At 37.1% G+C, this 21,232-nt stretch overlaps 2 protein-coding genes across 3 annotated transcripts in view; one reads left to right on the forward strand and one right to left on the reverse strand.

Moving 5' to 3' along the window:
• LOC125682095 (multifunctional protein ADE2) overlaps window positions 1–21,232 on the reverse strand; it is a 62,892-nt gene that overhangs the window by 24,546 nt on the left and 17,114 nt on the right. The gene's annotated exons all lie outside the window — the stretch shown is intronic.
• On the forward strand, window positions 1,480–17,988 carry LOC125682096 (uncharacterized). 2 transcript variants are annotated; one of them, XM_048922509.2, is made up of 4 exons: window positions 1,480–7,673; window positions 7,926–7,983; window positions 9,611–10,571; window positions 12,776–17,988. In XM_048922509.2, the coding sequence occupies exons 3-4, from the start codon at window positions 9,932–9,934 to the stop codon at window positions 13,348–13,350; spliced, it is 1,215 nt and encodes a 404-aa protein (XP_048778466.1). In that variant the 5' UTR covers window positions 1,480–7,673; window positions 7,926–7,983; window positions 9,611–9,931; the 3' UTR covers window positions 13,351–17,988. The 2 variants fall into 2 exon arrangements, with proteins under 2 accessions (XP_048778466.1, XP_048778467.1); XM_048922510.2 differs by having other exon boundaries at window positions 9,640–10,571.

Here is a 21,232-nt window from a genome sequence, read left to right on the forward strand (position 1 = left end):
TATATTATATAACCCATGATTAGGCATTTCAATCTAAACAAAAACGATTCAAGAACAGAAATGCCCGGGTAGCTTTAAAATATGCCAATTAACTGGAAGTGAATTTTTCGTCATATCTCCTATATAGTTACAAGCCAAATAGTGTTTATCATGTCTAAAAATGTCATTTTGATTCAATGTTTCATAGATGAGAAATCCTCTTATCAGAAATTAAATTCCATCTCTTTTTCTTACACATGTGCGTTTCTAGAGAATGATTTTTGATAATTGGTCAATTTTGGGCAGTTTTTGCCCTGCTCCTAAGGCCCCAGGGGTGTAGGAGTCCTGAAATTTACAATTTATGTCCCCCTTGTTCCAAAGATGCTTCATACCAAAGGAGTATAGCGCACTTGGTATGCAATTTCGCCTACATAAATACTTTTTTCTTGAATATCATTTTTTTTTTTTTTTTTTACAAATATTCTGCTATACAATATCAGTTTATACTTCTGTTTACCCAAATTACTTAATAAAGATATCTATATGTTGATAGTATCTTTATTTGATAAGCATAAACATCACCGTGATTATATAGAGTATATAGTAGATGTAACATAATGGGCATACAAAATTGCAAACTGTTGCAAAAGGCCACCCTAAACCAAAAATAAAACACTGAAATTGTTTTACTTGAGTATGACTGTACTTAAGTCCATTTGAGGAAATTTGGTTTAAGGTGGCCCTCTTGTTGAAAATGGATAAAATATGAAAAAATCGTTCTCAAAAGAAGTAGGTACAGTTTCTACAGTTATCTGGCCCAAATTATTGATGATTTCACTTGGAGCTCAAATCCTGGCATTCAATTAAGGAATAGTTTAGCAAACCCAAAATTCACTCAGTTTGATCAGCAAAATGATTTGTGTCATATGACGAGAGCTTGAAGTTGGCACAAAATTGCAAAAATGCCATTTTCAATGAAAATATCCACAAATTCAGGTGGTTTTCCTTTTAGAAAACATACAGCGCATGCGTCGAGCAAATTCATATTGAAGCATGTTTTTCATCTCAAAATATTACACAATATATATCATTTTCATTTTGCTCGACAAATGCGCACATCTTTTCCTGAGCAATAATTTGTATGACATTTGATAGTTTTCGGGCTTATTTTGAGAAAAAGGCGGGAAATGTCTTATTCATGATGTCATAATGCTATCCATTTAAAACTATCATTCTGATTTTGTTGACATAGTATACCTGGCATTTATTTTACTTTCTTAAAACGCTGATTAAGGTTAATTCCAGACACATTTTATAGAGAGAATTTTTTTGGGCCTTTTTATGTATACAACCGTACCTTGTTCTTTACCTTGAGATATAGCAGCCTGTCAAACGTTAAACCTTTAAACTTACATGCCTGGGTGGTTTAGGTGCTCGGTAATCTAACATTTAAACCATACATTCCGAGTTCAAGTCCAATATTTTCCCAATCTATTTTTTTTGGGGCTTTTCATATTTTGGGGTCGTGTTCTTGAGTTATAAATGTGATACATATATTATAACAAATATTATATCATTTTCATCATACCTTCCAATATTTGCAAGTTACGACTTAAAGTAAAGGAATTTATTTCGAGATCACTGTAGTTCCGTTTGTTTACACTAACATGTTCCTGTGTGCACAGGATTTTCAAACCGTAATGTGGCTGACGAAAAGCTAAACAAATACTACAAGAAAAAGGGCACAAATACACAGCATGTAATAAGTAAAAATAGGTCAAGGGAGGAAAAGAACTGTTATACAGTTTGACTTTTCAAAAGTAAATATAAAAACTCATGTACCAACTGTCATATGATATTTAGGCAAAGTTAAACACTCGAATTATCAACCAACGGCAAATGAACTGATGAAATCTATTAAAGGTGCTGCAGTCATGTCAGAAAAAGACAGTCAGTTAAAGTAATGTCATATGTAAAAGGGTTGTTGTGTAATATGAATCCACCTATGAAAATATTGATGTACTGTTCATCATTCCAAATAGAAAAATGGTTTATTGATTTAAGAACGACTCATATAAATGTCAGTAATGCTAAACTGCGGCAGTTATTTATCTTGGTTAACGAAACATAAAAAATGTTGGCCTTATATTTAAATATAACACGCGAGTCTATTTTTGGAAACCGGTGTTTTCCTTTAGATTTCTGTTTCGGCCGTTTCGTCAGCAAATGCGCTATAACTCTTTGAAAAGAATTGGAGAGGTAGTTATCAAGAAAAGTTAAAAATGTCTATTGTTCACACATTTAATAACCAACCATTTTCGTTGGCCCCACCCAGATACCAAAAGCCCTACCCCTGGGATCATCAAATCTACAATTTTGGTAAAAGGACTACCTATACTCTTTCTAAATATCCATTAAGTTTCAATTTAGTATTAATTGCACTAAAGAAGATGTTATTTTAGTGTTTTACATATAAACACTATATACTAAGTTTGGCCCCGACCTGGGGTCAGAACCGCTACCCCGGATATAATGAAATGTACAATTTTGGTAGAGGCCTTCCTGCTCCACATCACTATGTATTTAGTTTTTCTTACATGTGCGATTCTAAAGAAAAAGATTTTTGAAAATTGGTCAATTTTGGGCAGTTTTTGCCCTACCCCTAGGGGTTCAGGAGTCCTGAAATTTACTATTTAAGTCTCCCTTATCCCAAAGATGCTTCATACCATATTTGAAAAGAATTGGAATGGTCGTTATCAAAAAGAATATGTTCAATTAAACAATAAAATGCTTTTTTGTTGTTTCATCGGTAGCTAGCATTGCAGAAAAAATGCATATTTTTATTTTGCAATGATTGCTACCTTCATCACCCGATGAAACAACAAGGAAGGGCATTTTATTTTTTATATTTATTTATGTTTTTATTTAACAAGAGGCCCACAGGCCTTATCGGTCACCTGAATACTAGTGAAAAAGTATCACTACTTCCATGGGCTATGAAATCTAGAAAAAATTTCCTGTTCTGAACATCTAAGCTAAATTCTAATGTTCAGAAACAGAAAAAAACAAGATGTGTTCTTAAAACTTCCCTGCCCTCAAAAGTGGATACACAGATGAAAGGCTTTAAATAATAGTTGTACAAGTGACTCTCGATGGCTCAAACTTCGATCTCTCGAAGTTCTCGGTCTCTCGAAGTGAAATCATGGTCCCGATTTTTTCTCCCTACATAACAAAGCAAATTTACAGTACTATAGATCTCTCGAACGTTCGATCTCTCGAAGTGAAGTTGGGTCCCGTAAAACACATTTCATTGGTTTTCACTCTCGATCTCTCAAAGTGTATACCCACCATTATCCAAGTGTGTAATAATTTCTGCTTGGGCCTTACCTGGATTTTGTTGAATGTCAGAGGGGTAATTAGGTGTTTACATAGTTGAAACATTGCCCATGCTTCTTTATGGAGGTGATCGACACACTTGAGTATATAATTGGCTAATTGGTCAGTTTACACCTTGCACTGGGGTTTTGTGTTGTGATGATTAAAATTATATATCATCCCACTATGAATAAAATCTATAATTTGTTTTGACGTGACAACGAGAGAGTAAGTTTTATACATAATTTAGAGATCTACAGATTGTTAAATTTCTCGAGTTTATTCTTTGTGTAAAGTTACTCTAAAACATCATTTTACTCATTCATTAGAATTTTTGCTTTGGGTTAAAGCGACTTAACATTGTGCTCTGTTTAGTTTGTGATAGTAAAGCTTCATCGGAACTTGGTTTTGTATGCCTATCTAAGCATAATTAAAGAACAAACAAGAGATGTTTGTCAAAATCAATAGGGGTCATCTTCTCCTGAAGATGTACCAGTGTACACGGTTTGAAGCTAACTTTTTATGTCACCAGTCCATCCGGACTGATGGGGTATAATTTCAACCAGTCCGCTGAAAAATTTACCAATCCAACAGATTTTTCCAAAAATAATTAAACACATTTCATTAATGTTATTAAAATGAAATTTAGCTCAATATGTCTTAAACAATATTGTAACACTTAAATGTGGGATTTATAAATTTACAAATCAGATTTGTCTGATAGGTCTACAGATCGAAGCATGCCAAATGTGCAAATTTCATAAGTATATTTTCCAAAATAATGCTTTAGAAAATTAACTGGTCAGTCTCATCGGACTTACTAAAACAAATGTCAGTCAGTCAGCCAGCCACGGACTGACGGGCATATGTTAATTTCGAGCCCTGGTGTACCAAGTTTGATGTCTGTCAAGCAAAGGGTTCTCATGATATTAAACGGACAGTATATTCCTATGTCCAGTGTGACCCTTGACCTTTGAGAATGCGACCTCAAAATCAATAGGGGTCATCTTCTCCTGAAGATGTATCAATGTACCAAGTTTGATGTCTGTCAAGCAAAGGGTTCTCAAGATATTGAACAGACAGTATATTCCTATGTCTAGTTTGACCCTTGACTTTGTGACCTCAAAATAAATAGGGGTCATCTTCTTCTGAAGATGTACTGGTGTACCAAGTTTGATGTCTGTCAAGCAAAGGGTTCTCAAGATATTGAGTGGACATTATATTACTATGTCCAGAGTAGATTGACCCTTGACCTTTTGACCTGAAAAACAAGAGGGGTCCTCTTCTACTCATAACCAACCAATATATGAAATATCATTATCATCAAGTGAATGGTTCCCAAGATATTGAGCGGACAACATGTGGTCTACCGACCGACCGACCGACAGGTGCAAACCAATTTGCCCCTCTTCTTTGAAGGGGGACATAATAAATACATGAACTTTGAAATGTTTTTATTAATGCAAAAGAAGGTTTTTAATTTGGATATCAAATCACATGACAAATATGAAGGAAAACATGCCAAAACGATATCATATGATCTTGTTAGTAAACATTTCCGGTTACTGTAAAATCTTAACCATACCGGCGGACCTTAAATTTTCGAATTTCGATCTCTCGAAGTTTCATCAAGGTCCCTTGAACTTCGAGTTATCGAGAGTCACCTGTATTAACATTAAAACATGACTAATTTGGACTCATCTTAAAGTCATAACCCTGGGCTGTGAAATTCACCATTTTTGTACATCCTTTTCTGCTATTCCTAAGTTTTACACAGTATCAGCAAACTTGCACATAAATACTATATACTAAGTTTGGCCCCACCCTGGGGTCAAAACCCTTACTCTGGGGATCATCCATTTAGTTTCAATTTAGTATCAAAAGCACCAAAGAAAATGTTATTTAAGTGTTTTACACATAAACATTATATAACAAGTTTGGCCCCGCCCTGCCCTGGGGTCAGAATCCCTACCCTGGGGATCATGAAATTTACAATTTTGGTTGAGGCCTTCCTGCTCTACATCACTATTGCATTTACTTTTCCTTACATGTGTGTGGTTCTTGAGAAGAAGATTTTTGAAAATTGGTCATTTTTGGGCAGTTTTTGCCCTGCCCCTAAGGCCCCAGGGGTGCTGGAGTCCTGAAATTTACAATTTATGTCCCCCTTGTCCCAATGATGCTTCATAGCAAATTTGAAAAGAATTGGACTGGTAGTTATTAAGAGGAAGTTAAAAATGTTCAATTGTTAACGCAAGATGGACGAAAACCAATTGCAATAATGTAAACTAGAATTAAGATCTATAATATCATAAGGTTGACCCATTTGTTACGTTAAATGGAACAGCCAATGCACCCTTTGACCTTGATGACACTCAATATTTGGTAATGATTTTGCAGACGAGTGGTACTAGAAAACCGGATCGAACTAATTTGCAACAAATGTGTATTCATTGCATGATGAAAGCAATGTCAATTTCAAAAGAAATATCAGAGAAAAGATTCAGTGAACGTAATTATTTGTTAACGCACGGACACAGACGACAACCAATTGAGTAAACTCAGGTGACCTAAAAAAGTCGGAAAACTGTTTGACCTACTTTAGTCCTAAAGTAGGTCAAGGATGAACCAATCCAGCTGAAATGCAAACTGAGCATGTATTTTTCCAAGACGAAACCTGTGACTAAATTTCAGGGCAATATATGTATCCATATGGAAAAAAAGTCCGGAAAACTGTTTGACCTACTTTTAGTTGAAATATAGGTCATGGACGGATGGGCCAATCCAGCTGAAATGCAAACTGAACTTGTATTCCTCCGAGAGGAAACTATTGTATTCCTCCGAGAGGAAACTAATAACTAAATTTCAGGGTAATATCTGTATCCATAACAAAAACGGTTAGACCTACAAGTACTTATAGCCCTAAAGTAGGTCAAGGTGCACCAATCCAGCTGAAATGCAAACTCAATCTTACGCCTCTTGATTTATGAAATTTTTGAGGTAATTCCATGGTAGGGAGTGTTAGATATGCTATAAAGGCAAATCTATATAATTTAATCTATACGTATTTGTAATTATTTGTTTATAAAATAATTAGTTGTCTATCACCAAATCATTTGCTACAGCGAATTCAGGCACTCTTTCACCTTCAGCATTGTGTTGGCCAATGGCATGCCCACCGATCTGTCTGATTTGCTGCCTATGTGGCCATTCCAGTCACCACATACCAACAGTTCCTCAGTGAAACATGGGAAAGACCAAAGTAATGATTGCTGGACCAAACCTGAACTCTCGTAGAAGATCAGGAAAACACCCTTGTTCGGTATGTCTAAGCAGAACAAGAAGAAACTCTATCTTCTGCACCAACTGCTCTTACTGGGTGGTCCACAAGAACTGTAGTGGAATTAAAGGTCCACTCAGACCGGACCCACAATACTCATGTCCTTGCTGTATGACAGCAAGACCAATACACGGTAGGCCAGTAAGCGAGGTTGAGGTTGATAGAGACACACTTGATGTGGTTGCTGACTTCTGCTACCTCAGGCATACAATGTCTTCTGGTGGAGGGTGTGAGCTTGCAACCATATCGTGGTGCAAGTCAGCCTGGAAAAAGGTTCAGAGAACTCCTTCCTATCCTCACAAACAAGCAACTCCCTGCTACAATCAGAGGTCAAGTTTACTCCAGCTGTGTGAGGAGTGTTGTGCTCTATTGTTCAGAAACGTGGGCAACATCAGCGAGCACCGTCAAACGCCTTCAGCGTAACAGAGCCATAATAAGATGGACCTGCCTGAAGAAGACATCCACGTTGAGACTCTTCCATCTAGGCTCAAAATAAGAGACATTGCTGAAGTTCTTCAATAGGGCAGGCTGAGATGGCTTGGACACGATGAGCACAGGACAAGCTGGATCTCGCAGGCTAGATGCATTGACATCACAGCACAGCGGTGTCAAGGCAGACCAAAGCTTTCTTGGGACAAACTCGTGAAGCATGATTGTGTAGCCCTTAACATGGACTCTACCAACCCACTGGATTACCATGCGTGGAGAGGAAGACTTCGCTCAAGACAGACAGGCCACACCCTCGACATAAGGATTAATACATAGCCTGCATAATCAAAACCGGTTGATGATGATGATGAAAATCAACATTGTATTCTTTCACATTTACTTGTGTTTATACAACATCACGTCTTTATTACTGTAGTTATACGATGTCGAACATGCGTATGTATTGTGACGTAAAATGACGGATAAGAAAAACAACAATATACTGTTACAGTTGTAGTCAGCGGTGGTATTGAATGTAGACATACTATATTTGGTAAGCATACTTTTATTACTTGGTAGTTTATAATTCAATTAATATACAAAGAATTATTAAGTGTATATAATGCACTTACAATTATTTCAGTAATTTGGTAGTTCACATTAAGATATCAATGATTGTCTGTATCCTTACGTAATATTGTACTTAGTTTAAAGTTTTATTCTAATGATCGATGTGTAATCATATTGTATTGATATTGCATTGTTTGTTTATTCTCTCTTACAGAGAATTGTTTCTTTACTACAGAAAAATAAAATAAATATGGAACGCATATCTCTCTAGTCTAACATCGGACAAGCTGACGGTAAGAGCTGATGTCAATATTGAATATGTATAAAAGCTAAGTTAATTTGATTGAATAGAAAAAATCCTCTGAAGTATTACAACAGATAACCATTGATATAATTAATGACAGCTTTCATACATAATAAGTAACATCTATAATATAAAATTATAGGGTGTTTAAAAATGTATTAAACTCTATAAGAATACAATATCTTCAATCAATTTATATTATTTGAAGTGTTATAAATAGTATGTTACGTACATTACATATATAATATACATATAATATATTGATCAAAACGACAAAGGTTAGGACTGCTTCTAACGATGTTAAAGTAAATATGGCATTGAAAGTGACAAATACCCAATTTACGATGACTTGGAATAAGAAAATCATAAAAAATATTTAACAAGAGTTGTCAAAAGACAACATAGCTTGCCGGGAAGCATGACTCTTCTTAACCTATTCCTTTAGTTCAAAAGGTTAAAGTTTTTGAAAAAATAGGTCAAAGTCCTATGTTACTAGGTCAAAAGTTTTGATCAAAGGCCTGGTCGTGAGGCATCCAAATATAAAATATCAAATCCCTATCCCCTTGGTTCAAAAGATATAGCCAAGGTTAATGTTTTTGAAAAGTAGGCCTAAGTCCAATGTCAAAAGTTCTGGTAACAAAAGACGTCTTCTAATGAAGCATCTATATTTGAAACATAAAAGCCCTATCACTCTTCAGGACTTGAAACTAACTTTTCAGTCAGCCAGTCAGGCCGGACTGATGGACAACATTTTCTATCAGTCCGCAGAGAAATTAATCAGTCCGTCATTTAACTGAAACTTGAAGTAAATAAAAGCAATGAAACACTGCAAGACATTTATTGTTTTAGTTGGTGAACTGTTCACTCAAGGATCAAAACATCAACTGTTTCTCCTGGTCATACCGCTTTCATGTAAATATCACCTTTTCTGGCTCAGTGTTTCTTAAGAAGAAGATTTTAAAAGATTTTTCTTATATATTTGTATGTAAAACTTTGATCTCCCCTTGTGGCCCCATCCTACCCCCGGGGGCCATGGTTTGAACAAACTTGAATTTGCAGTATGTCAGGAAGCTTTCATGTACATTTCTGCTTTTCTGGCCCAGTGGTTCTTGAGAAGAAGATTTTTAAATGACCCCACCCTATTCTTGCATTTTTGTTATTATCTCCCCTTTGAAAAGGATATGGCCCTTCATTTGAACAAACTTGAAAGCCCTTCACTCAAGGATGCTTTTGGCCAAGTTTGATTGAAATTGGCCCAGTGGTTCTGGAGAAGAAGTAGAAAATGTGAAAAGTTTACAGACGGACGACGGACAAACTGTGTTCAGAAAAGCTCACTTGAACCTTCGGTTCAGGTGAGCTAAAAAGTGGGGGTTGGAGATCAAATTTTTGAATTATTGGCGAAAATACTGAATTTTTATACAAAATTTCGAGAAAATTAATTAAAACTTTTTTAAGAATCGGTGTTCTGTTTGGAAAAATATATCAACCAAGTTAATTGAAATTTAATACGTTAAATTATTATTTATAAACAATGTATATCCTGTACATAACTTTATCTACTCCTGTGAAGTTTTGCCTTTTGTTAATCAGGTTTGTTTTTATGTATTACATAATAGGTGCTGTGTAGGAACTTCACTATTTTTAGATCACTTTTGGTCAGTAGTGTGTTTATATTGACCAATGAAAAGAGAGAACCAGGGGCAGTTGATGCTAGAGTGGGATTCTGCAGTTGTTACTGGATAGGAGAGGACGCTTGGTTTAGCAGCTATATTTCTTTGCCATTTTCATCCCAGCTATCGATCGATCTCTGTTGATTTGTGTCAAGTGAAGCAAAGTGCAATGTAAAAAACCGATTTTGTATATATATATCTATTCTCTGACGGAGCTTGTATGACTGTGATCTCGCATTAGGCTACCGCCAGCTTCAGTATTACGTAATGGGACCTAAGCAAGTTTCTCCCTACAATGCCGATTTACCAGCCAATTGGACAGCCGCATGCTTAAAGCAAACTTTAAATGCTCGCGGGATGTCCTTCCCAACCAACGCGCGGAGATCCGTTCTAATTCGTTTGTTATCCAATGGACCAGAACAGCTAAGCGATAGTGCGCGATCCCACAATGCAACGGTTTCCGACAATGGCGACCTCCGCTCCCAGGATGCAACTGTTCACAACAACAACAATGGCGGCCTTCAGGCTACGAGCGGTGGATCACAGAACCAGGCCGTGGTAATTGACTTAGTGTCCAAACTCACTTTAACGGTACAATCACTACAACAGAACGTAATCAATTTGACGACACGAGTGAACAATTTGTCGTCTATACGGGATGGTAGCGGAAATGTACCAGTTGGTCCTATGACAGTTTCACTGGGCCCTACAACGTGCTCCTCCAATGTTCCATTCCCCACAACGGATAACTACAACCTAGACACTGCATTTGCCAGATTGTCGTCAGCAGCTGCGGGATCATCTACGCAAGCCGCTGAATTTAAGAGGACCCGGTTTGGATATTCGGCAGAATCCCTTCCGATGGTCAAGACGATCTCTCCTCTACTGAGACAACATATCACTTCAGGTAAGGATGTTAATCTGGTATCCTTATTAATTCCTTACTTTAATCCCTCCGACGAGAATGACGAAGGGAAGAAACTAGACAAACGCCTCAATAGATCTTTAAATCTGGGTGAGTTTATCCAGGCATTTGGCATTTTTAAGAACATAATGTGCTCTGCATATCCCCAGAGGAGACAAGAACTTGATCTATATGAACGGCTACGCGATATCCAGGGAACAAGTTCTACGAATATCACCGACAGTTCAGCCTTGTAACTGCATCGCATTTGAAATTCAACAACATTTTAGTTGATTGGTCCATCCGCAACAATACTCTGTTTTGCAACTTGTTCGCCAATGCCAGAGCACAATCCTGCTCTATTTGCAGTAGTATACTCCATCAGTCAGGTTTCTGTCCTTTGAGTGGGTCTGGTGGGGACAAACGTAATGGAGATACCGATCAATATGGAAGAAGGCAGTTCTATGAGGGACGGGAGATCTGCAATAATTTCAATGGCATTAGGGGATGTTCGGTACCGAGGTGCCGACATGCACATGTGCGCATAGACTGCAAAGGGGAGCATTCCCGACAGACCTGCAGTCTCGCAAAAAACTCCAGACCGCCCCACATAGCTGGGGCTCCCAGCCCTTCAAGAATGTAGAAGGGAACTTTCAAGAGGAAACTACAACACCAGTTATCATAGAAACTCTTCAAATGTTACTATCAGATCATCCAGATCATCAGTTCACCGATTATTTACTTAGACTTGGTTTTAATACGGGCTTTCATCACCTTGAACTAGTCCTTTACCAAATTTGTAAATTTTATGATCCCAGGGGTAGAGGTTTTGGTATCAGGGTGGGACCAAAATGGTCAGTTATTAAATTGGAGGTCTTAGACTTGGTTTTAATACGGGCTTTCATCACCTTCCTAAAAAATCTTTAGAATGTAAGCACTAGGAAATTCTGAGTGTGTGACGGAACTTATTCATAAAGAACTTGAGAAAGGCTATTTGTTTGGTACTTTCAAACAAATTCCTTTTGAACAATATCGCATTAATCCTATTGGTGTAGCGGAAAGCAAGTATTCAAAGAAGAAACGATTAATAGTGGACATGTCAGCACCACACAATAATGATGAAAACCCTAGCTTAAATGAACTCATTGACAAGTCCGAATTTTCCCTCAGTTATGTTACTATGGACGACACCATACAGCTAATCAAAAGGAATGGAAGAGGGTCCTTTCTCTTAAAAACAGATATCACCGACGCTTTTAAGATCATACCTATAGAGTACAAACTATGGCCTTATCATGGAATCAAATGGAACAATCAATACTATTTCTTCAAACGCTTAGTCTTTGGCAGCAGATCAAGTCCAAAATTTTTTGACACTCTTTCATCAGCTGTGTGTTGGATTGCAGAGAACAAATTCAACATTCCTAAAGTTCTGCATCTGTTAGATGACTTCTTGGTGGTGGTGTCTTCTTCATGTGATGCACAGGAAATTATGGAACGTTTCCTTGGTATCTTCAAAAGTTTAGGAATCCCTTTGTCAAAAAAGAAAACTGAAGGACCAAGTACCGAACTCGAATATCTAGGAATTTATCTGGATACCATTAACATGGAGGCACATCTGCCTACACAGAAAATCAAAAATCAACTTTGCATGTAGAGTTGTGTTGCCAGGCCGTTCCTTTGTGTCACATCTTATTGCGCTATCAACTACCGTTCAGCCACTGCACTATCATATTCAATTGGACAGTGCATGCAGAGCAGATCTGGCTATGTGGTCAACTTTTTTGAATTCTTGGAATGGAGTGTCTTTCTTTATTGATGATAACATTACAGATTCATCAGACATGGAGCTGTTTACCGATGCAACCTTTACTGCATTCGGAGGTTTTTACCAGAATAGGTGGTTCCAGGGAGAATTTCCAGCAGTCCTACATAAGGAAAACACCTCTATGGCCTTTTACGAACTTTATCCAATCGTCATGTCTTGTCTTTTATGGGGCCACACCTGGTCCAGGAAATGCATACTTTTTCACTGTGATAATCAAACAACGGTCGATATTATTAAAAAAGGGCGATCAAAAGTCAATAGTATTATGAAACTAATGAGAACATTAACTTTTCATTCAGCTTGTAACCACTATGTTATACATGCTGTTCATGTCGATGGTGTTAGAAATAGTATTGCAGATGCACTCTCTCGTTATCAGATGAAGAAATTCCGGGCACTTGTGCCAGAAGCAGATGGGAATCCCACTCCTTGTCTGCATCACTCCCAATTGTTTATGGACTGAAAGAGGAACTTGTGAATCTCTGGGATTCATCGTTATGTAGTTCTACGAAAAGAATATATAGCTCGGCCTTGCAGTGTTTTTTGACTTTTGTGTGCATGAGTGGAGTTATGGTTCAGTCAAAGTGCTTGCCAGCAGTTAACGAAAGCTTGTTAATGTATTTTGTTACACATTGTAAACATGTTTTGAAATTGGGATATGAAACAATTAAGCTGTATTTAGCGGGCTTAAGATATCATTATATAAAAGCTGGTTGGGGGGATATTTTGAAGAGCTGTGATCAGTTTCATTATATTTTACGTGGTGTTAAAAGAGTGCAAAACAATGTTAAGAGTAAGCGATTACCTATCACTGCTATTTTGAAACAAATGTGGCAGATTTTAGACAATGGGGCTTTTTCTCCTTTTGTAGATCTTATGTTGAAATGTATGTTTTCATGTGCCTACTTTGGTTTCTTACGGTGTGGAGAAACAATATGCAGATCAGCAAACTGATCATTTTTTACAAGTCCTGGATGTCAGTTTTGGAGATGATTGTTATGTATTGAGAATAAGAACTTCCAAGACTGACCCATTTTCAAAGGGTGTCAACATAACTATCTATGAAAACAATGTTTTCAAACCTGTACATATCATGTTTTTATATATGCAAGCTAGAGAAGCACTAGCAAGTTTTCCTCATTCCCCTTTATTCATTGACAATGAGTTCAATCATGTACCCTTCATAGAGAGAAATTTTTACAATATCTCAGATCATTACTATTGCAAGCTGGTCTGAACGACTCTAATTATGCCGGTCACTCATTCAGAATAGGAGCTGCAGCTGCGGCTGGTGTTGAAGACCATGTAATTAAAGAGCTAGGCAGATGGTCCTCCGACTGCTATGTCAGATATATCAGAACAGATTCAGATGTTGTTAAGAAAGCTCAGGAAAAATTAAGCGCATGTACTTAACATTGTGTATTTTCATATGTTTAAATATTATAGTATTCTTCCTTACGACCTGTTTTATCACATTTTATTGTCATATCCTTGGGGGCTTCACTCATTACTTCGTTCATATGGCATTCATTCCTTGGGAATTCTAACCCCAAGTCTATGATAGGTTCTTTCTCGTTTATATATATTACTTTGGTATGTGTGTGTTAATGAAATGTCTTGTATATAATGGTATTACTTAACCTATATAGTGTTAGTGGTTGTTTAGGTATGATATACACTGCACTTTATCTTTGATGCCCGCTGGGATCGGCCTCGGGCAGGGTCTTGTCTGCTATGATGCCTGCTGGGAGCGGCCCCAGGTATGTTTCAGTCAACTATATACTTGCGGGTATCGGCCTGCTTGCGTTTCTGTTTAGTCTGCTTTGATGCTCGCTGGGATCGGCCCCGGGCATGGTCCAATGCTTGTAGGCCTGCTGGGATCGGCCCCAGGCACACTTTGTCTTTGATGCTCGCTGGGATTGGCCCCGGGCATGGTCCAATGCTTGTAGGCCTGCTGGGATCGGCCCCAGGTCATCTTTGGTGCTCAAAGCCCGCTGGGATCGGCCCCGGGCTTGATTTGTTGCCAAGGCCCACTGGGATCGGCCCTGGGCACACTTTGTAATTAGCTTTATACTTAGTTTTCTAATTAGGTCAGGTTTGATAGTTATTTGGTTAGGATAGTAATGAGTAGCCCCCAGAACGCCAAACTTCAATTTAGGTTTCATGTGTGGTATTTTATACAAGAGGTATTGATATGTCCATGTATGTAGTTTTTATATGTAGGGGTTTTCATGTGAACCCAAATAAACTCTAAACTTAAACTCTAATGGTTGTTTATAAATAAATTACAACATTTGAACTAGTTCTAAGTCTCAACTACCTGTATCATAAATTATAAAACTGAAATACACGTATAGGGGTATAAAAATAGACGATACATTGGATGAAACAAAAACGGTAATATTATGCAGAATTAGAACTAATTGATTTGTGAATCCTTCCGCCACAAAATATAGTCCCTGTCAAACCCTTTCAAAATTTGAATTGACACAAAATTTTTCAACTGGATAGGGTTCTGCAATAGATGTGTAATATATTTGCACCAATGGGATCAGTATTGAACCAGTGAATACTTAGTTGTAGCATCCTGCGCAGTTGTACTCAAAAGCTCAGGAGCTAACTTCCTTAAACGGATTTCTAATAATGATTCTATTATTAAAACTAAACCCAAACCGAAATACGGAAAAATGGAACCGAACCCGACCCAAACAACATGACCCGCGGTTTTCGGTTATTTCGGGTACCCGTTGCAGCCCTATTAGGGAGGCATTGTTTAGCTGTATTACCCTACATTAGGGAGGCATTGTTTAGCGGTATTACCCTACATTAGGGAGGCATTGTTTAGCGGTATTACCCTACATTAGGAAGGTAGTGTTTATTGGTATTACCTTACATTAGGGAGGCATTGTTTAGTGGTATTACCCTACATTAGGGAGGCATTGTTTAGTGGTATTACCCTACATTAGGGAGGTATTGTTTAACGGAATTACCCTACATTAGGGAGGCATTGTTTAGCGGTATTACCCTACATTAGGAAGGTAGTGTTTATTGGTATTACCTTACATTAGGCCAACGATAAAAATTGTTGAGTTTCCGCTAATGTTCCAGAAAAAAATAGGGTAGGTAGGTAGGAAATAATTTTTTTTTTTTTTTAAAATTTTATTTTTTCAAAGTATGCAAAAACATTGTAAACTCTTAGCAAGTGTAGTATAGGAAGGAGGAGAAAATCTTTGGTTGTACCGGGAATCGAACCCAGGAACCCTGCATTACTAGGCAGGGGCTCTAACCACTGAGCTATCCAGTCCGTATAGCCCTAATTACTACATTCCTCCCTCCTTAAGATCAATTATAATTTTATAATTGTCTTTCAATATCAACCCAGGTTCTTTTCGCCCCTGACAGGCCAACCTGCACCACCAGGGGTGGTCAACGGCACCAAATGTAGTATGGGAAGGAGAAAATCTTTGGCTGGACCCCTGCATTCCTAGTCAGGTGCTCTAACCACTGAGCTATCCAGGCCGATATCCACGGTCCGTATAGCCCCAATTACTGCACAAGTTAAATGTTCTATTGAATGTAAAACTGATACGGTACCAATTTTGATGCACCAGATGCGCATTTCGACAAATAATGTCTCTTCAGTGATGCTCAACCGAAATGTTTGAAATCCGAAATAACTATGAAGTTTTAGAGCTAAATATAGCCAAAAACAGCATGCCAAAAAAGTGGAGCCAAATTCGTCCAAGGATAAGAGCTATGCATGAGGGAGATAATCCTTAATTTTGAAATGAATTTCAAAATTTTATAACAGCAATTAAATATACATCCGTATTTTCAAGCTAGTAACGAAGTACTTAGCTACTGGGCTGTAGAGACCCTCGGGGACTAACAGTCCACCAGCAGAGGCCTCGACCCAGGGGTCATAATGTAAAACTTATACGGTACCAATTTTGATGCACCAGATGCGCATTTCGACAAATAATGTCTCTTCAGTGATGATCAACCGAAATGTTATACTTTCAAAATAAAATTTTGCTTAAATTGCATTGCAAGTAAACTTTCAATCATAACATTTCACCCGTTATTGGCTGAGGATTATTTCCAAATGTTTTATAAGAAACTATATTTTTCAATGAAACATATCTAGCATAAAACACAAAAGTTAACTCCTCTATGCCACTATGCTCTACAAGTACCAGATATATTGTTTCTACATTTAGATTGGTTGTCATAGGTCAGGAATACTTCTATTGGATATGTTTGACAAGAAAATAATGTGATGGTTTTGAAAAAATATATTAAATCATCACCAAAATAATATGTTTTACGGCGTGACCGTGTTTGAGGGCGAAGCAAAAAAGTTTTGGCATTATTATCTATATCCAAAACAGGACAAAAACAACCCGAAGTTGGCACGCGGACGGAGCTGTATCAAAGCATCCTAATTTTAGACATTTGATCCGCCTATATATTGAACGCGGGAAATATAACGCAATCGATGTAAACAGTACATTGTGACGTCATATTCAGCGTCGTTATTTAGCAAATTTACAAACATAGCGTTTGAACCACAACAAAAAACATGGCGTTAATCGTGGAGTGATTATATACGATTAGGAAACTAAGATTTACATGCTTTTACGGATTTTATGTAACATCTCAGAACGACGTAAACTAGGGTAGACGAGATTCAAAATGGAGGAATACATGTCCACGCGCTAATATTCGAATCGACGCCATTGGTACCAAACTTTTCAAGTTCCATAGGTATGGTTTAATTTTTCATTATTTTCCTACATTTTCCTTTTAAACATGTATATACGTGTTACCTATAGGGAGAGCTCCGCCCTCACGGCCCTTTGGGCCGTGAGAGGGCTTCGCCCTCTATCAACATCATTAACATATTTTAAGTTTATTAATACATTTCTGAATGTATTTTCACTATCTAAATGGAACAAGGGTAGGAAGACAGTCTGGGCAGATCCCACTTATCCTAATGGGATCCAACTCTCTTCCAGCTAAAACTTTTTACCGGACATAAATTTTTATTTTAAAAACAATCTGCACATCTTTTTTTCCTCTCGGCTCTCACCAGCCATCAACAACTTGGATGCGCTCACTGCTTTATTTGCGGCCTTTTTCATAGTGTTTTCAGTTAGAACTGCAGCAGAAACCAAGGATGTGCATACAAATTTGACAGACTGGACATTCATGTCTGTCACTCTGCATCATGACCTCCATATAAAACTAGGGTCCCCGTGTATACACAGTAATGCCCGCTGAAACGATAGCATAAGACAGTGCATGGCTATAAATAGCCACCGTCTAAAAACAACATAGGAGTTGGCAATTTTAACAAAAGAAAGTCTTCTATGAAAACATGACACTTGGCAGAGTCTCTCGACCGTCTGTTAACTTCAATTGTTAAATCACTGTTGCGTGAGCACGCATGGAGGTACTAGCCACTAGGTCATGCTGTTAGTTAGAAACATTATCAATGTTGTTTAAACGCTTGACCCAATACCATGCAGTTTTGTATATCATTAAAGCGTTTGAATGACTTCATCTCAATGTCTAACTAAAACGAAAACCAAGAACCGGGAATATATTTTTTCCGGGAAAATGATGATTTTTTTTTTAAATATCGAAAAAAAATTCTAGGGTCGGGGCTATAATTTAGGGTCGGTCGGGTTAGCGGAAACACAACACATTTTATCAGTGGCCTTAGGGAGGCATTGTTTAGTGGTATTACCCTACATTAGGGAGGCATTCTTTAGTGGTATTACCCTACATTAGGGAGGCATTCAGGGTTTGACATTTACTTTTTTGAGCACTAGACCAGTCGGGCTACTTCAAATGATTTTTACAAGACCTGACCTTACATCCACTAGCCCTGAGGGCTATTCCAGCAAAAAACGTAGGGGGGGGGGGGGGGGGGGGGACAGCAGCCGATATTTTTTTGGATGGGTGGGGGTGATTTGGGAAAATATATTTGTATGGGTGGTTGTCTTCCAGGTTAAATAAAAAAGATGGGTGCCTGTGAATTATGATAAAAGTGAAAACGTATCCCGTTACGTTTCTTTTAGTACAAAAGAAGAAGAAAAGCGGAGCCATCCTATATTAAGTACGGAAAAAAGATTTATAAATGGGCAGATAACTCAATGTTACCGTAAAACTACCTGTCCTAAACGACCACCTGTCTAATGCTTTCGTGTAATTTCACCTTTATGAAATGACTGTACATTTTTTCGATTACAACGCGATTCCTACTTTCGATTTCAGTCGAGCATGACAATTCTGGGAATTATCACCCCTAACACTTTCGTTTTAAAATGCACAGGTAATAGCTTGGTGGTGATCTTGTTTAATTGGCACTCTGTATCAATTATTATACCCAAGCTATCACATGCAGCGTCATGTGAGGTTAATTACCAAAACCCGAGTTGTTGTTTATTTAACAAAATCAAGGATCAGGGAATCACGAGCGTTGTTTCCGAAGTGTGAATTTCGACAGACTTTGATATGTGCGGGGTAATTCGGATATGAAATCTCCCACCTGGTATACAATTACGTTTAACAGAGTGGAAAATTTGCCTGATTGCGATATAAATCAAGTAAATATTATGCTTGGGACTGAAATTTTAAATGGAATATTCGCGACTTTCCTGTACGAGAGATTTTAGGGGGAAAAGTCAAAGGGAAAAAGTCACAATCTATATGCATACACTTTGTAATTTAGGGAAATGTCTATGTCTTGCACTTAAACCTAACTCGTTGAAAAGTTCTTCTCCGTTGGTTGCTTGCTTGAATTGGTACACCGCTATACAATGCCATTTTATGTATACATATTGTAACTGATGTATAAGACACATGCCTTTTAAAAGCAATAAAGAGAGTAACAATATATGTGAATTCAAATTTAAAGTGGTATAATATATTCATATTTTATTTAGTTTTATATCATTTACAAAAAAACAACTTATTGTTATTTCAACAAATTAACAAGCACCCAGATCATGACATGAGTAAAAAGGACATGCACATTTAGTCCGGAAATGATATGACAATATCCCACATCATTAGTCTAGTGAAACTGTTTGTTTATAATAAGCAAACAGAGCTAGGTTTCTACAACTCGCATGTTTCCAGAGTATAAAATATTAATTGCATTTTTTCTTTCATTTTATATGCCGAGATCATCCTTTTTTCTCCCTACCAAAATTGCATTGGAAACCAAAATATGTAATTTTTTTCTGGAATGATTGCTACCTTCACCTCCCGATAAAACAACAAAGGAAGACATTTTATTGTTTATATTTTTATGCATTTTTTAAAATATAAACTAGAATTAAGTTCTAAAATATCATATGGTTGATCCATTTGTTACGTTAAATGAAAAGTATTGAATTGTATGGGTGGTGGTGGCAGGGGAGAATCTAATTGTATGGGTGGGGGTAGCAGAGGAAAATTTAATTGTATGGGTGGCTGTCTTAAAAATAAAGTGCCTTCCCTCCCCCCCATATTTTTTTTGCTGGAATAGCCCTGACCAATTTTTCAGAAAAAAAATGATAGTTTCTCCATATTTAAATTCATGTACTTGGTTCAAATGATAAACAAGTTTGAACTAAAACGTATTTCATTGCCTCAAAAAAATCTTTAGTCTCCTCATTCAATTTGATGCATTATTTTTCAAACATATTTTCCGTTTCTTTAAATTCTATATGGCACAGAAATTCTTTAATTAAATAGAATAATTATGATGACCTAAACTGTTTTTTAAAAATTCTATTTTATAAGCCCTGTTTTGTTTCTTCCCAACCTTTTCCTTTTTTCCCCTCTTGGGACATCTTTCCTTGAGGACGAGATCGCGAGAAGTCGTATTTGAATATAGATGGAGACATTCCTGCACACATGTCAACACCGAGAAATGGCTGTTTACGACGTAATTTATTAATTTCATAAACACTTTCTTATATTTAATGCAAATTATTTTTTTTAATGAAAATGAATTCAATTTATATCTATTCATCCGAAACATAACTTTACACACATTAACATCGAGTAGATGTCGTAAAAAAATCACTTCTGACTGCCACTTATTTATTACAACTAAAAATAAAGATTATGTCATCACACGGTTCAACTCTTTAAAGTTATTTTTCAGTTAAGAATAAGATATCTTATGGTTTTAAACTAAAGTTTATTGGTTTTTATTTCCAACACGACCAGTCGGACTAGTAAATTGTCATTTTACCCGAGCAGACCTATTATTTAGTAGACTCGGTTGGTCGGACGTGTCTTAGTGTCAAACCTTGGCATTGTTTAGTGGTATTACCCTACATTAGGGAGGCATTGTTTAGTGGTATTACCCTACATTAGGGAGGCAATGTTTAGTGGTATTACCTACATTAGGGAGGCATTGTTTAGTGGTATTACCCTACATTAGGGAGGCATTGTTTAGCGGTATTACCCTACATTAGGGAGGCAATGTTTAGTGGTATTACCCTACATTAGGGAGGCATTGTTTAGCGGTATTACCCTACATTAGGGAGGCATTGTTTAGCGGTATTACCCTACATTAGGGAGGCATTGTTTAGCGGAATAACCTACATTTAGCGGTATTACCTTACATTAGGGAGGCATTGTTTAGTGGTATTACCTTACATTATGGTGTAAACTAATTACAAATCATATTTTGGTAAAATTTTATTAAAGCTTATTATTTTTGAAGTTAAGGCAATCTCCAACAAAGTTATTTTATAAAGATATTCACACATAAATATTCATTTGTTGTTTTGTTTCATTCCTGTAGGAACATCTATATGATAAACACATA

The sequence above is a fragment of the Ostrea edulis genome, chromosome 2 (assembly GCF_947568905.1).
Source record: "Ostrea edulis chromosome 2, xbOstEdul1.1, whole genome shotgun sequence".
NCBI classification, from domain to species: domain Eukaryota; kingdom Metazoa; phylum Mollusca; class Bivalvia; order Ostreida; family Ostreidae; genus Ostrea; species Ostrea edulis.